Consider the following 14,657-nt stretch of genomic DNA (forward strand, 5'->3'; position numbering starts at 1 on the left):
TATAGTTGGAAAAATAAAATAAAATATCAATTGAAAAAAATATGAACCAATAAAAATTTTAGACTATTAAGAAAGGTGTAGGGGCGGCTAGGTGGCACAGTGGATAAAGTACCGGCCCTGGAGTCAGGAGTACCTGGGTTCAAATCCAGTTTCAGACACTTAATAATTACCTAGCTGTGTGGCCTTGGGCAAGCCACTTAACCCCATTTGCCTTGCCAAAACCTAAAAAAAAAAAAAGAAAGGTGCAATTTCAAGATGACTAATATGGAAATATGTTTAACATGGTTGTACATGTATAACCTATATCAGATATAAGGAAGTTGGGGAGGGAAGGGAGACAGAGAGAAAAATATGGAACTCAAAATCTTGCAAAAAGTGAATTTGGAAAACTATTTTTACAAGTAATCTGAAACAATAAAATTTTAAAATGACAAAAAAAGATATAATTTTCAAAGCAAAGGAGGTGATAGCATCTTGTACTCAATTGTGGTCTTAGACACAATTTTATGTCTTAGCATAATATTTTAGGAGGGAAATACATAATCAAGAACTTGTCCAAAGGAGAACCCTCAAGATGGTGAGAGACCTAAAAATATTCCATGACAAACATGTGAAAGAATTAAAATGTTTAACCTGGAGAAAAGAAGATTTAAAGAACACATAATACCTAACTTCAAACATTTGAAATGATGTCATCCAGAATAGGGATTAGGCTTTTCTTTTTGGTCCCAGAGGCAAAAGCAGATTTTAGTTCAAAGAAAGGATAATAACCTCAAAATCACAACTATCCAAAAGTTAAATAAGCTAACCTGGAGGAAGTGATAAGTGAAGAAGTTCAAATGGAGTGAAGATGTTCACTTGCCAAGGACATTAAAGAGGAAATTCCTGATTCGATAAGGGTTATACCAAATGAAGTACAATGTCTATTCTCATAATAAGACTTTTTGATGATTTTGGGGATTCATATATCTCTCATAGCCATTAAATTGCCAATACTTGTCAATTCTACCTCTACAGTTTCTTTCACACCCCTCCTGTTCTCTCTACTCATAAGGACACTAACTATCCTTTTTCAGGTCCACATAACTTCTCATTCGGAATGTCACAATAAATCTCCTAACTGACCTTCATGCTTTCATTTGCTCACATCTTCAGTCTCATCTTCTTAATACACAGAGCTAACAATTAAATAATTGTTTAGAACTCTCTATTGCCTGTGAAATAAAATATAAAATATAAATAAATATGATTAGATAATTTCCAATCTACTCCAGACTCTTTCTAGATTTATTTTACATTATTCATCCTCTTTTATTCTAGGTTCCAGGCAAACTGACTTTCATGTAGTTAATTCAATTAAATTGAATTATCTAAGGCAGGGGTGGGGAACCTTTTTTTTTCCTCCTAAGGGCCATTTGGATATTTATAACATTATTCACAGGCCATACAAAATTATCAAATTAAAAATTAATCTACTATATAGCTCTTAGATTTATTGAATTTTGAGTCCCATGCCTTGGCAACACCAGACCAAATGATTTTTGGGGGTCTTATCTAGACCATAGGATGGATATTCCCTGCTCCAATTTAAGTTTTCACAATTCTAAAGTCCTTTCATTTCAATTCCAAGATATTTTACAGGGTACCACTAGAAATAAACATGAGGATTTTACATGGAGACATTTGCTAGTAGTAAACTTAAGTGGGATAGTCTCAGAAATATTGAAAGAACTCCCTCTACCCAATCCTTTCTACCAGTTTGTTCAGGTCTGAAAATCAACAATTATTACCTGACATTTAAAGATTTACAAAGCATTTTATATAGAAGAGAATCATCTCTTTGAATTGAGATTTTTATCATTTACTAAAATGTAAATGTCCCTGGAAAATATTATACTTTATTGTGAATGAGTTTCAGATTCTTTTCCTCAAACTTAGTTTTGCTGAGGAAAGATGGTGAGATTAGGTTACTATGGTTTTGGTGATTTGATGATGGAAAGAAGGTGCCCCACAGAAGGAAAGAGGAAGCTGAGGTACAGAGATTAAAAGAAGAGACTAAAGACACAAACATTTAAAGGTGCAAACAGTATCTTTGCAATGGTATTTAAAACCAACTTTGCAAGTCTTTTAAAGTAAAGGTAAGGACAATGATCAATGTTGGAAGGGATGCAGGAAATCTGGGACACTAATACATTGCTGGTGGAGCTGTGAATTTATCCAAACTTTTTTTATTTAGGTTTTTGCAAGGCAAATTGAGTTAAGTAGCTTGCCCAAGGCCACACAGCTAGGTAATTATTAAGTGTCTGAGACCGGATTTGAATTCAGGTACTCCTGATTCCAGGGCTGGTGCTCTATCCACTGTGCCACCTAGCCACCCTATCCAACCTTTCTGGAGAGAAATTTGAGATTATGCCCAAAGGGCAACAAAAATGTGCATACCCTTTGATCCAGCAATACCACTACTGTGTCTATACCCTGAAAAGATGATTTAAAAAGGGGGGGGTTAAAAACATCGCTTGTGCAAAAGTATTTATAGCAGCCCTGTTTGTGGTGGCAAAAAATTGGAAATTAAGTGAATGTCCGTCAATTGGGAATGGCTTAACAAACCGTGGTATATGTATATCATGGAACACTATTGTTCTATTAGAAACCAGGGGGATGGGAATTCAGGGAAGCCTGGAAAGAATTGCATGAACTGATGCTGAGCGAGATGGGCAGAACCAGAAAAACATTGTACACCTAACAGCAACATGGGGGCGATGATCAACCCTGATGGGCTTGCTCATCCCTTCAGTGCAACAAGCAGGAACAATTTTGAGCTGAGAAAGAATTATGGACTTTGAACAAAGACCAAAGACTATTAGCATCAAATTAGAAAAAAAAAGCGTTATATTATTATGTAATTTTACTATTTCATATTTTATTTTTCTTCATTAAGGATATGATTTCTCTGTCATCACATTCAACTGAGATAAATGCATAACATTGAATCAATGTAAACACTAACAGAATGCCTTCAGTGGGGGTGGGAGGAGGGAAGCAAGACTCGGGGAAAAAGTGTAAAACTCAAAATAAATAAAATCTTTCTTTAAAAAAAAGAGATAGGGGGCGGCTAGGTGGCGTAGTGGATAAAGCACCAACCCTGGAGTCAGGAGTACCTGGGTTCAAATCCAGTCTCAGATACTTAATAATTACCTAGCTGTGTGGCCTTGGGCAAGCCACTTAACCCCATTTGCTTTGCAAAAACCTAATAAAATAAAATAAATAAATAATTTTTAAAAAGAGAGATAATAGGGGCAGCTAGGTGGCACAGTTGATAGAGCACCAGCCCTGGAGTCAGGAGTACCTGAGTTCAAATTTGGTCTCAGACAATAATTACCTAGCTGTGTGGCCTTGGGCAAGCCACTTAACCCCACTGCCTTGCAAAAATCTAAAGAGAGAGAGAGAGAGAGAGAGAGAGAGAGAGAGAGAGAGAGAGAGAGAGAGAGAGAAATAATAAAATTAAAAAGAGTTTTGAAAAGAGTAAAGGAGGGGAAAAAATTCATTCTGATAGCTTTATGGAAGATGAATTGATGAAGATAACACTAGTCTGGTAGTCTAGGCACTTGGTGAAAATGCCCTTTAAAATGATGGTTCATTGAAGAGATACAGAGAAAATGTGCCTGAGTTGAATGAGCTAGATGAATCATTAATTTGTATGACTTGTGAATAATTTTCTTCAAAATGTGAAACTTGAACTGATTTTGGCAGAAATAGAAGGGAACTTCTAGAAAAAGTATTAAAATGAAATAATGTGAGTTAGTAATAACTGTATCTCCATAGAATTTATTTCCTTTTGTAATCCTATGTATTTTATGTTATACATTTAAAAACATTCTGAGAAAGGATTCATAGGTGGCACAATCAAAGGGGTTCTTGACACAAGAGATTTCAAACTTCTGCATTATATAATAGAATTTTTTTTAAAAAAGGCAACTGGTACTTTTTTATTCTAGTTTCCATAAATGGATTCAACCATTATGGGAAAGCTTTCAAATCAGCTTCTAATCAATTTACAAACTGTTCTAATATCTATGATAAATGTCATAGTAACATCAGGAAGTTGGGCAGATGCTTTGTTCTTGTCTGTTTTCCTATTCTAGATATTACATTATATTCTACTGAGCAAATTATAGCAGAAAGGAAAACCACTTCCCATATTTTAGCAAAAATCTATGGAGTGACTTTTATATAAGATATGGCATTCTGCCTTTCAATAAATATGCATACTGTATGGTTTTTGACTTCAAGGAATTTGCAACTTAATAAGGATCTAAAATAAACACCAAAAAAACTAATGGAATGGGGAAAGCCTCCCTGATTCAGGGGATCCTGGGCCATTTCTTTCTTTCTTTTTTTTTTTTTTAGGTTTTTGCAAGGCAAATTTTGGTTAAGTGGCTTGCCCAAGGCCACACAGGTATGTAATTATTAAGTGTCTGAGATCGGATTTGAATTCAGGTCCTCCTGACTCCAGGGCCGGTGCTCTATCCACTGCGCCACCTAGCCGCCCAGATCCTGGGCTATTTCTAATGGGACATTTAGACTCAATACTGAAAGATTTGGCACTTTGGGATAACATATCAATTCCTAATTCTCCCAATGACAAAGGAGGAGAGGGGATGGATACATGAAAAGAAACTTGGTCACTGGTAATATTCCAATCTCCTTCTCTCCAGAACATGTGGTATGAATCATTTTTTCTGCAACTTCCCATCATTTTAAAAGAAGGGTTTCTTTTATTTCCCTATCCCAATGATTACACACAACAGGGAGTATATTCTTGCGAGTCTAGGCTACAAGACCTTAAATGCATCTTCTTTGTATTTCTTTCCCTGAATCTAGGCGATCAAACAATCCTGAAATGGATGTTTCTGTCCTAAGAAGTAACCTAACAAGTACAAGAAGACAGGAGATTCTAAATCCCAGTTGGTGCCTGCTACATTGTGGGAAGTATTCTCTTCAACTATTACAATGATTCTCAAAAGAAAAGGTGTCCAGAGGCAAGAGAACCAACTCAAGGCTTGACCTGGCTTGGAAGACATAGACCTTAAAAGAGTTGTTCAGACAACTACAGAGCTGTGGTGAAAGTGAAATGCCTTTTCAAAGATATCACAAAATGACCCATGTTTTTAATACTAACTTCCTAAGGAGAGTGTAGATTATACATTATTATATTGCATTTTAAGTCTTTGTCTCGAGCACTTGTGAATCAATCATGATTTAAGTAGTTCTTTTATGTGGATAAATAGGTATCCTATTCACAATCTGCATTGTACACTGAGTACATTACTACTCTCTTTTAAGGATACTCTAGACAGGAGCCAAATCTAAGTTTTAAGTGATTCCCCTGCCCACCCCCACCACCCCCCCACCAGGGATCTGTGGAGGAGACAAAGATCCAGACCATAAGAAAACCTAACCCTTCTCTTTAGAGACCTCACCCAGTCTGTATATAAGCCTAGAGAGAGATAGAGATTTCAAAGGAAGAGGGCAGCCCCTCTGAGCCCAGACCTGTTGTTGCACTGACAGAGCATTTATAAAAATCAGATGAGAGATACAATCTGTACTTTTAGGAGTTTAAAGGAAGAAGATATTATGTCTAGCCAAAGTGAAAGGAAAATTTCGTGGTAGAAATGGTATTTGAGAATTCTCAAATGACATAATCTTGTAACCTTAAAGCATTATATAGCTATTGTTACTATTATTAAACTAATTCTATTAATAATAATAATACTTTTATTAATAATTTTATTTTATTATTATTGATAATATTATTAATAAAGTTGTTCCTATTATCTTTTGAAGGGGGGTATGGATCTATGATTTTCATCCTATAAAAACTGCTCATTCCTTTTACTAGTGAAAATTGATGACTATTCTTCAACAATCTTGGAAATTTGCCTAAGACAATCAGTGGTTAAGAGATTTACCCAGTGTCACAAAATATGAGTCAGACTAAGCTAGGTGGGGCAGTTATAAGGCATTAGACCTGAAATCAAAAAGAATTAAAATCCAGTCTCAGACAATTATAGCTGAGGGCCCTGGGTAAGTCACTTATTTCGATTTGCCTTAGTTTTCTCAACTGTAAAATGGAGTTAATAACAACTACCTCACAAGGTTGTGGTGAAGAACAAATGATTTGTTTTCAAAGCATTCAACATACATAGTAGATGCCATATAAGTGCTTATTGCCTTCTCTTCCCAGGACATGAATGGAGATCTTTTATTCTGAGACTGACCCTTTGTCTACTGTTCTAAGATGACTCTCATTATCACCATCATTACCACTACTGTTATTAGCAGTATTCAGTAGAAGTGAATTTACTACCAGAACATTATTTCTCAGAATGAGATCTCCCAAGGAATTTATATTCCTTTCAGGAGATCTATGAGATCAAAATTACTTTCATAGTACTACTGAAACATAATTTGCCTATTAAAATTACTCCTCTTGGGGTGGCTAGGTGGTGCAGTGGATAGAGCACCGGTTCTGGAGTCAGGAGTACCTGAGTTCAAATCCGACCTCAGGCACTTAATAATTACCTAGCTATGTGGCCTTGAGCAAGCCACTTAACACCATTGCCTTGCAAAAAATAATAATAATAAAAAAATTACCCCTCCTTTTTCCAACTATTTATCTGCCTAAGGCCAGATTTTCTTCATATACTTCAAACAAAAAACATATGTCAACAGATTGAATACAATATATAAGAATACAGATTATATATAAGAATACAGATGTCTTTAATTAAGGTAGATATTAAAGAAAAATATATAAAACAATACTATTCTTCTAAATAACTTATTTTTGTTTTGGAAAATATAGTCATTTTCCTTTAAAATGGTATTTATGTTAAAATTTAATGAGTTCATTGTTAGTTTTAGTTTTAAATTTTATAAACTTTAATTTTTAAGACAATAAATATAGATAAAGTCAAATAAAAAAACTCTTTGTGATGCTCATTAATTTATAGAAGTGTAAAAGGGTCCTAAGCTCAAAACATTCAAGAACCACAGTACCGGAGGAAGGGAATCATAGTAATCTTGATTTCTCATTCTAAGTGAAACTAGAAGAAAATGGAAGAGGTAGTTAGATAATCCAAAGGTTCTCCTCAAGATGGTTAATAAAGGAATTGTTGGGTACTTTCATAACCTGACCCCGATTCTGCCCTTTGAAGATTCATATACTTTACTCTCCCTTTCAGCTACCAATCTTTCCCCACCCCACATACTCTGTCATTTAGTGACACTGTCCTCCTTGCTGTTCTTCAAACAAAATACCCCATCTCTCAACTCTGGGCATTTTCACTGGTTACCCCTCATGCCTGAACTCTGGAACTCCTAATCTCTATTTCCTAGCTTCCCTCATTTTTTTAAAGTCTCAGCTAGGACTACTAATTGACCCAGTGGATAGAGCACCAAGCCTGGAGTTGGGAAAACTAGTCTTCCCAAGTTCAAATCCAACCTCCAGATACTAACTGTGTGACCATAGGCAAATCACTTAATGCTGTTTACCTCAGTTTCTCCATCTGTAAAATGAGCTGGAGAAGGAAATGACAAACTCCTCTAGTATCTTTGTCCAAGAAAAATCTCAAATGGAGTCACAGTGTCAGATAAGATTGAAAAAATAACTAAACAACAAAAAGCTCCACCTTTTCCAAGTCTTCTTTTACCTTAGAGTCTTCCTTCTGAGGTTATCTCCAATTTGTCCTGGATATCTCTTGCTTATACATAGTCATTAGACTGTGAACTCCTTGAGGGCAGGAACTGTCTTTTGCCTCTCTTTGTATCCCCAGTATTGGTAGGCAATTTCAGGAATATGATATCATGTCCTCCAGCAATGAAAGCCATAGAATCATAGGATTTAGATCCAGAAAGGGATCTTAAAGATCATCTTGTCTAACCTTCTCATTTTGTAGCTGGGGAAAGTCAAGTTCCAGAAAGGTGTTGAGATTTACTCAACATAAATTAGAGACCTGGGATGAAAAGGCAGGTCCTCTGACTCCAAAGTCACTGCTCTTTCAAACACCACTGTCTCTATTAAACTGAATGTGCTCATCTAGGTTTTAATACTTAAAGTTTCTGTCAATATTATTCCTTCCTCTTTTTACCACTCTGCCAACCCTTAAAAAACCACCTGCCTATGTTGTCTTACAAAACTGAAATTTAAGGTTGTAATATATTTGTAGAATATTGTTGTTCTTCAGTCATGTCTGACTCTTTGTGACCCTTTTGGGGATTTTCTTCACAAAGATTCTGGAGTGGTTTGCCAATTCCTTTCATAGCTCATTCTACAGAGGAGGAAACTGAGGCCAACCAAGTTAAGAGACTTGTCCAGAGTGACACAGCTAGTACTTGTTGGAGGATAGAAGATAAGTCAACTCAAAAGTCCGGGTTCAAGACTTGCAGAGACACCCACTTGGAACATGTTGATTGAAATTATAAGTGTGGACAAGAACACATGTCACATCAAAACAAACCCCAATCTTTAGTGATCAAAGTCATCTGATTTTAAACAACAGCTACTATTCTTTCTACTTTGCCTAGTCTCGGAACTACAATCAAACATTTCTTGAATGACTTTCCTTCCTTCTCTCAACAACATCCTATGGTCCTTCTCACCATCAATGTCTCCTAAAATCAGAGAAAGACTTATAGGTTAGAGATAAGGCAAGAGTCATCTTAATTGCTTATGAGTTCTGATGATAGTACTACTAGGGTAGTACTTTCTTCCATTAAAAAAAGGGAAAAAAGCTAAATAAATCCAGGTCCCAATCTATGAACTGTACACTGATGATTCTAACAAGAACACTCCTTTGGGGGTGGCTAGGTGGCGCAGTGGATAGAGCACCAGCCTTGGAGTCAGGAGTACCTGGGTTCAAATCTGACCTCAGACACTTAGTAATTACCTAGCCATGTGGCCTTGGGCAAGCCACTTAACCCCATTGCCTTGAAAAATCTAAAAAAAAAAAAAAAACAACACTCCTTTGGCTCCAAAAAGGGCACAAAAGCAGAAGTGAGCTTTACAAATAGGAGCCAGGAGGAGTCAAAAGGAAAGCAGAGCTAAGCAACAGAGTCATGAAGTAACTGCTTATCTCTTATTGCTCCAACACACTGCTGCAGAAAACTTCCTATTTCCATCCTGCACAATAGGTTCTTGCTTCATGTAGTGGATATCTGAAATATTTGAAACCCATAACTCCTAAAGAGAAGACAAGCTTTAATTGCTTTCATTTAACAAAACACAAAGAGTGAGAAAAAAAGGAAAGAGAGAAAGCTAAAATCTTAAACTCCAGTTCCTTCCATCTTCACTTGAATTAGAAAGGAAAAGTTTTAGTTTTAAACCTTACTCTATATTTGCCATATTGGAAACTCCTAGAAGGTAAGCATTAAGTCTTTTTCCATTTAAATATATATTTATTGTATAGCTTATATTAGATTGCTTTCTGTCAGGGTGAGGAGGAAGGGGAGAGAGAAAAATGTAAAACTCAAAATCCTGCCAAAAAATTGATTGTTGAAAACTACTAATGCATAAATAAAATATTTAAAAAATTTTAAATAAATATGTATTGCCTTTGTACTAGGACATCATTTATAAGTAATAAGCACTCAACAAGTAATAAATATGTGTATGGCATATGGTGAGTCATTCACCCTCATTGACCCAAAATTTCCTTATCTGTAAAAGCAAAGGATTGAACTAGAGAATTTATCTGTAGGATTCCTTTTAGATCTCAAATTCTATGATTCTCTGGTGTCATAAGAAAGAACTAAATTGGGAATCATATTATCTGAGATTAAGACTTGTCATTTCCATCTAACTAGCTCTATGGACTTGGGAAAGTTGCTAATTTTTCTGAATCTCAGTCTCAACATTTATAAAAATAGGAATTCTAGATAGTATCAGAGGGCTGTTAGAATGATCCAATGAATGTGTTATGCAAAAACAAGGCAGTTCAAGTCAATTTAACTCAAACATTTATTAAACAACTGCTACATTTCAAAAAAATTGCACTATGGATAAAAGACTTAAATTAAAAAAAAAAACAGCCTGGCATGGCCCTTAGGAGTTTATAATCGATTTATACCAATGGACAGACCTGTCCACAAAAAAAGATATGATGTAGTAGTAGAATGTCATAAAAGTAAAGAAGCAGTTCAAAATGTTCTAGCAAAGTTTAAGAAGACTTCTCAGAGGAAATAGTTTCATGAAGGAAGAAAATAGTGTGAATGCATAGAGATGTGCACTGAATTTGGAGTCAGGTGGCTTGAATTTGAAATTCCAGCTCTATTACTTATGATTTGTGAGACCTCAAGTGAGCCACTTGAATCCTTGGGGCCTCTGAGTTCTTATCTATAAAATAGGAAGATATTAATTGTTCTTAAAGATACCTTAAAATCAAATCCTATGATTTCAGTCATGTGGAGATGGATAAAGAGGCTGCTCCAAGAATGAAGAAAGGCAGAGGTCAAGCTAGGAAAGGGAAGCCTGGTTAATATTCAATTTGCCTGGAACAGAGTTCCTAAAGGGGAAAAACATGAAATTAGACTTTAAAGGTAGGTTGGAACCAGATCAATAGACAATGGGGAAGTCACTGAAAATTTTTGAACATGACAGTGACATAGTCAGACTTATGTAAAGATTATTTTGGCATGAGTGTGAAATATATAATGGAGAGAAGAGCCTCTGATGGTTAGGAGACCAAGTAAAAGGCTCATAAAATGGTACAGAAAGACATAACAGGAGCCTGAAGTAGGAGAGGAATAGGGTGAGTGAAAACAAGGAGAAAGATTCCAGACACACTACAAAAGTTTCATTGATGGGATTGGACAAGTGAGGGGAGAAGAGAGGAAGAGAGGAATCAAAGATGATTCCAAAGTTGAAAACTTGGATGACTGGGAAGGTGTTCTCAGTACAGGAAGAGAAGCAACTAATTAATAGTAATTATTATAAATGCTAATAAGGTCAAAAATTTTATGTGAATGTCCAATTAATGCTTTCTCCAATAATTAAATGTTCTCTACAGAGGGGCAAATGAAAGAGGGGTTCCCCAAGCCCCCAGGATGAAAGCCCACCAAATAAGTAGTATCTTGCCTGGGCTTGGCTCTCCTTTCAATCCCTACTATAGTTCTTCATTCATGTTGATGTTGCTTGAAATGAAATCCCCCCCTCAGCTGTAGGCATCAGGGTGGGGAGGGGAATTTTCTCAGTGCGGGGGGAGTGATGAAGATGAACAGCAAATCAGACACAAAGAGCATACACTTCCTCAGACAGGGATGCTACTGCAAGACTTCCCCCCCAATTAACTTTACAGAACACACACAAATGCAGCATTGTGCTAGTCTGAATCAGCCTCACAGTGGATGGTTCAAACAGCTATCAATACTCCATCCATTTCGAGCAGAAGAGAGACACCCTGAGTACACAGCACTGCCCTTTCAAGACATTGCCCGTGGACAAGCCCCAGTTTACAAATACCTTTAATATAACCTTTTTATCCTATCACTATAATGTAGGCTTACAAATAGCCACTCTGAAGATCTGTTTTCCCAAGACTCTCACTTTAGAAGACTTCCCACTGGAATCAAGACTATGCCTGGGCTGCCCACAGCTTCGCAACCCTTCTGTATACACCCAGCCATAAACCAATACCAAGGAGTCCTGTTACTTACATGGAGTAAATATGGGAGAAATCCAAGAGTTGACTCAGGTATCCCCAAATTCAGCAAACTCCTACTATTGAGGGCACAGCTGAGTTTTTCATTCCATCTAAACAGACACTAATGGGAGGGTACAGTCAACAAAAGGGTTCCCTTCACAAGCTGACCAGAGAATGAAGTTCTTTTGAAAGAAGAGGAAGTCTCGTTAAACTTCCCTAAATTCATTGTTCTTCCTTCTGATGGTTACTAAACCCTTCTCTGATTCCTATACCCGGGGCATAGTTATTCTGGGAAGGCAAGTCCTATCTGTCTCTTTCCATTTATTCTAAACACTGTCCAGTGTATTCATTTTCAAGACACATGTGCCAAACATTGGGCTGCTCTGGTTTCCTGTTTTGTAGGCAAAGGCTCTCTATTTACAGACATGTAGGGAGAGTTCCTCTGCCTAGTTCCCCTACTTCCATCAGATCCAAATCACTGTTTTCAGGGAGTTATCCTTCCCTCCCAGGTTCAGATTATTTTATTAATTTCCCTTTGCCCCCTTTTCTCAAGTATTCATAATGGGTTACTAAAGAACATAACTACAGACTGATAAACAAACAAGCAAATGAATGGATTCTAGACTAAAAGAACCCTTTTTTTCTACCTATCTTTAGCAACACTCACCAAGACATCTTCCAAATATAGTTCATTTCTTTCACCCACAACAAGGGCAGGGAAAATGACAAGTGGCAAGTTAAAAATGGACAAATCCTTCCCTTTAACAACCCCTGCAGGGGCTCTCTCATTTCATTTGAGCCCCACCCCTTGGCATTCCCATCTGGGTTCACTGGTTTGCACCTTAGAAAAAAATACCATCTCATGTTTATACTCAATGGTTTCAAATTTTAAAAAGCTAAGACAAACAATTAAGTCTTGAGCCCTACTTGAAAAGGTAGCTACACTTTATTCAATTCTTTTTACAATCTAAACCTGCCAAACAAATTGCTAACATTAATGAAGATTCTTCTATTATACTTATATAAAGGTTTTAGAAGTAAATCTCAAAGTCTTTCATTCAGCATTTAGTCTACTTCAATCTTTACCATTCTTTACTAGGCTAACATGAAAACGTCAACCATTCTTCTCTTCTCTGCGCCGCCCCCCCCCCCCACTTGCAAACAGACATGGCCAGCAAGATAGAAAATGAACAATAGAATTTCAGCAAAAAGAAATCAGGGAGGCCTTCTTCACATCTACAAGTATAAAAACGTTTCTGAGTTGCCTCCAATAGCACTCCTTGTGAAAGATCTGTATGTTATCTCATAACATTCAGTACAAGAATCATCACATCTATGAGACATGATCTCCCCAATCTGAGCTTCTTCCCCAAAAGTTTCATGCTCTCTACTGGTTGTGTGAATATGGTATACAGGTATTTCTTCACACCTGCAACATCCACCAACCTCAAATGGCCTAAAAGCAAATAGCTACTTCTCTTTCTCTTTAGGAAGTTTGCATAAACTAAACAGCAAAGCAGGATTATATGTCCTGGCCTGGAGATAGGTGTGAGAGAAAAAGGATAGTTTTGTGCACAGAGATAAATAATCCAATTAGCTAAAGCTCTTCCTAATAAAAGGAAGCCTTTCCGCATCACAGGAAGTAACAAGTACCTGACTTGATTTTTACTTCAACTGGCCAGAGATTTCAGGAGAGCTCTCTAATCAGTGTCAATATTTTTTAAAAATAATTATTTATTTTCATCCATTTGCACATGCATATTTTTAAGTTACAAAATTTCCATCCACCCTCCCTTTCCACCCCCCCAGTGACCAACAGTCAGTTAGCAGTGTACATATATATTTTGATAAACATGTTTACAGATTAGTAATAGTTATTTTTCAGTATGAAGAATTAGGATTAAGGGAAAGAGATAGGTAAGAAATAATTTTTATAAAGTGTTCAGATTCTGAAAGATTGTTTTGTGTGTGTGTGTGTGTGTGTGTGTGTGTGTGTGTGTTTTGTTTTGTTTTGTTTTTCTTCCTCTGGATGGAGATAACATAGTCCATAGCCAGTCAAATATAGTTGTCCTAGCTCTCTGAACTGCTGAGAGGAGCTTCCATCAAGGTTGTTCATCTCATAATGATGTTGTTGATGTATACATCATTCTCTTGGTTCTGCTCTCTTTGCTCAGCATCAGATCCTGTAAGTCATTCCATGCTTCTCTAGAGTCTATTTATGGTTTCTTAGAGAACAATAGTATTCCATAGTATTCATGTATCATAACTTGTTTAGCCATTCCCTAATTGATGGGCATCCCCTCAATTTCCAATTCTTTGCCACTACAAAAAAGGGCTGCTAGGAATATTTTGGAATATGTGGGACTTTTCCCTTTTTTATAATTTCTTCTGGATATAGACCTAGAATTGAAATTGCTGGGTCAAAGTGTATCAGTATCTATATTTTTTGATGCTGAGGGCTTCACATGAAAGATAAAAGGTTTTGAGAAACTCACACATCAATCACCACTCCCATCTTGCAGGAATCTCCCTTCCCTGAAGAAAAGCTAAATGTTACAGGAAAGTTGCTTTAAAAAAAAATGTAAGGGGGCAGGGGTGGCTAGATGGTGCAGTGGATAGAGCACCAGCCCTGGAATCAGGAGTACTGGAGTTCAAGCCCAGCCTCAGACACTTAATAATTACCTAGTTGTTTGGCCTTGGGCAAGCCACTTAACCCCAATTGCCTTGCAAAAACTAAAAAAAAAAAAAAAATGTAAGGGGAAGAAAAAATTTTTTTAATGTAATTTAAATTGCTATCTGCTCATTCCTATACCCTTTAGTTAATGACTATCCTCCCTGGCTCTCTGAACTCTTGTCTCTGTCTCTGAACATTTATTTCAGAATAAAGGTGAATTCATGGAGTAGTAAAAAGAGATTAAGAACAAAACAAAAGGATTTCTGGGAACTCTTAATTTGGGT

General features: G+C 36.6%; 1 protein-coding gene across 9 annotated transcripts in view; it reads right to left on the reverse strand.

The window, feature by feature from the left end:
- IPCEF1 (interaction protein for cytohesin exchange factors 1) overlaps positions 1 to 12,443 on the reverse strand; it is a 244,200-nt gene extending 231,757 nt beyond the window's left edge. For 3 of the 9 annotated variants that reach the window (XM_074187872.1, XM_074187871.1, XM_074187869.1), the window contains exon 1: positions 11,713 to 12,199. Coding sequence is in view for 1 of the 9 variants with exons in the window: in XM_074187867.1 (XP_074043968.1) it covers positions 12,367 to 12,374 (8 nt within the window). In the remaining 8 variants the exon portion in view is untranslated. Of the gene's footprint in view, positions 1 to 11,712; positions 12,200 to 12,366 lie in introns of those variants that run through there. The other 6 variants (XM_074187868.1, XM_074187870.1, XM_074187873.1 and 3 more) reach the window with 6 other exon arrangements.
- Between the last annotated feature and the right edge of the window lie 2,214 nt (positions 12,444 to 14,657).

The sequence above is a fragment of the Macrotis lagotis genome, chromosome 5 (genome assembly GCF_037893015.1).
Source record: "Macrotis lagotis isolate mMagLag1 chromosome 5, bilby.v1.9.chrom.fasta, whole genome shotgun sequence".
NCBI classification, from domain to species: domain Eukaryota; kingdom Metazoa; phylum Chordata; class Mammalia; order Peramelemorphia; family Peramelidae; genus Macrotis; species Macrotis lagotis.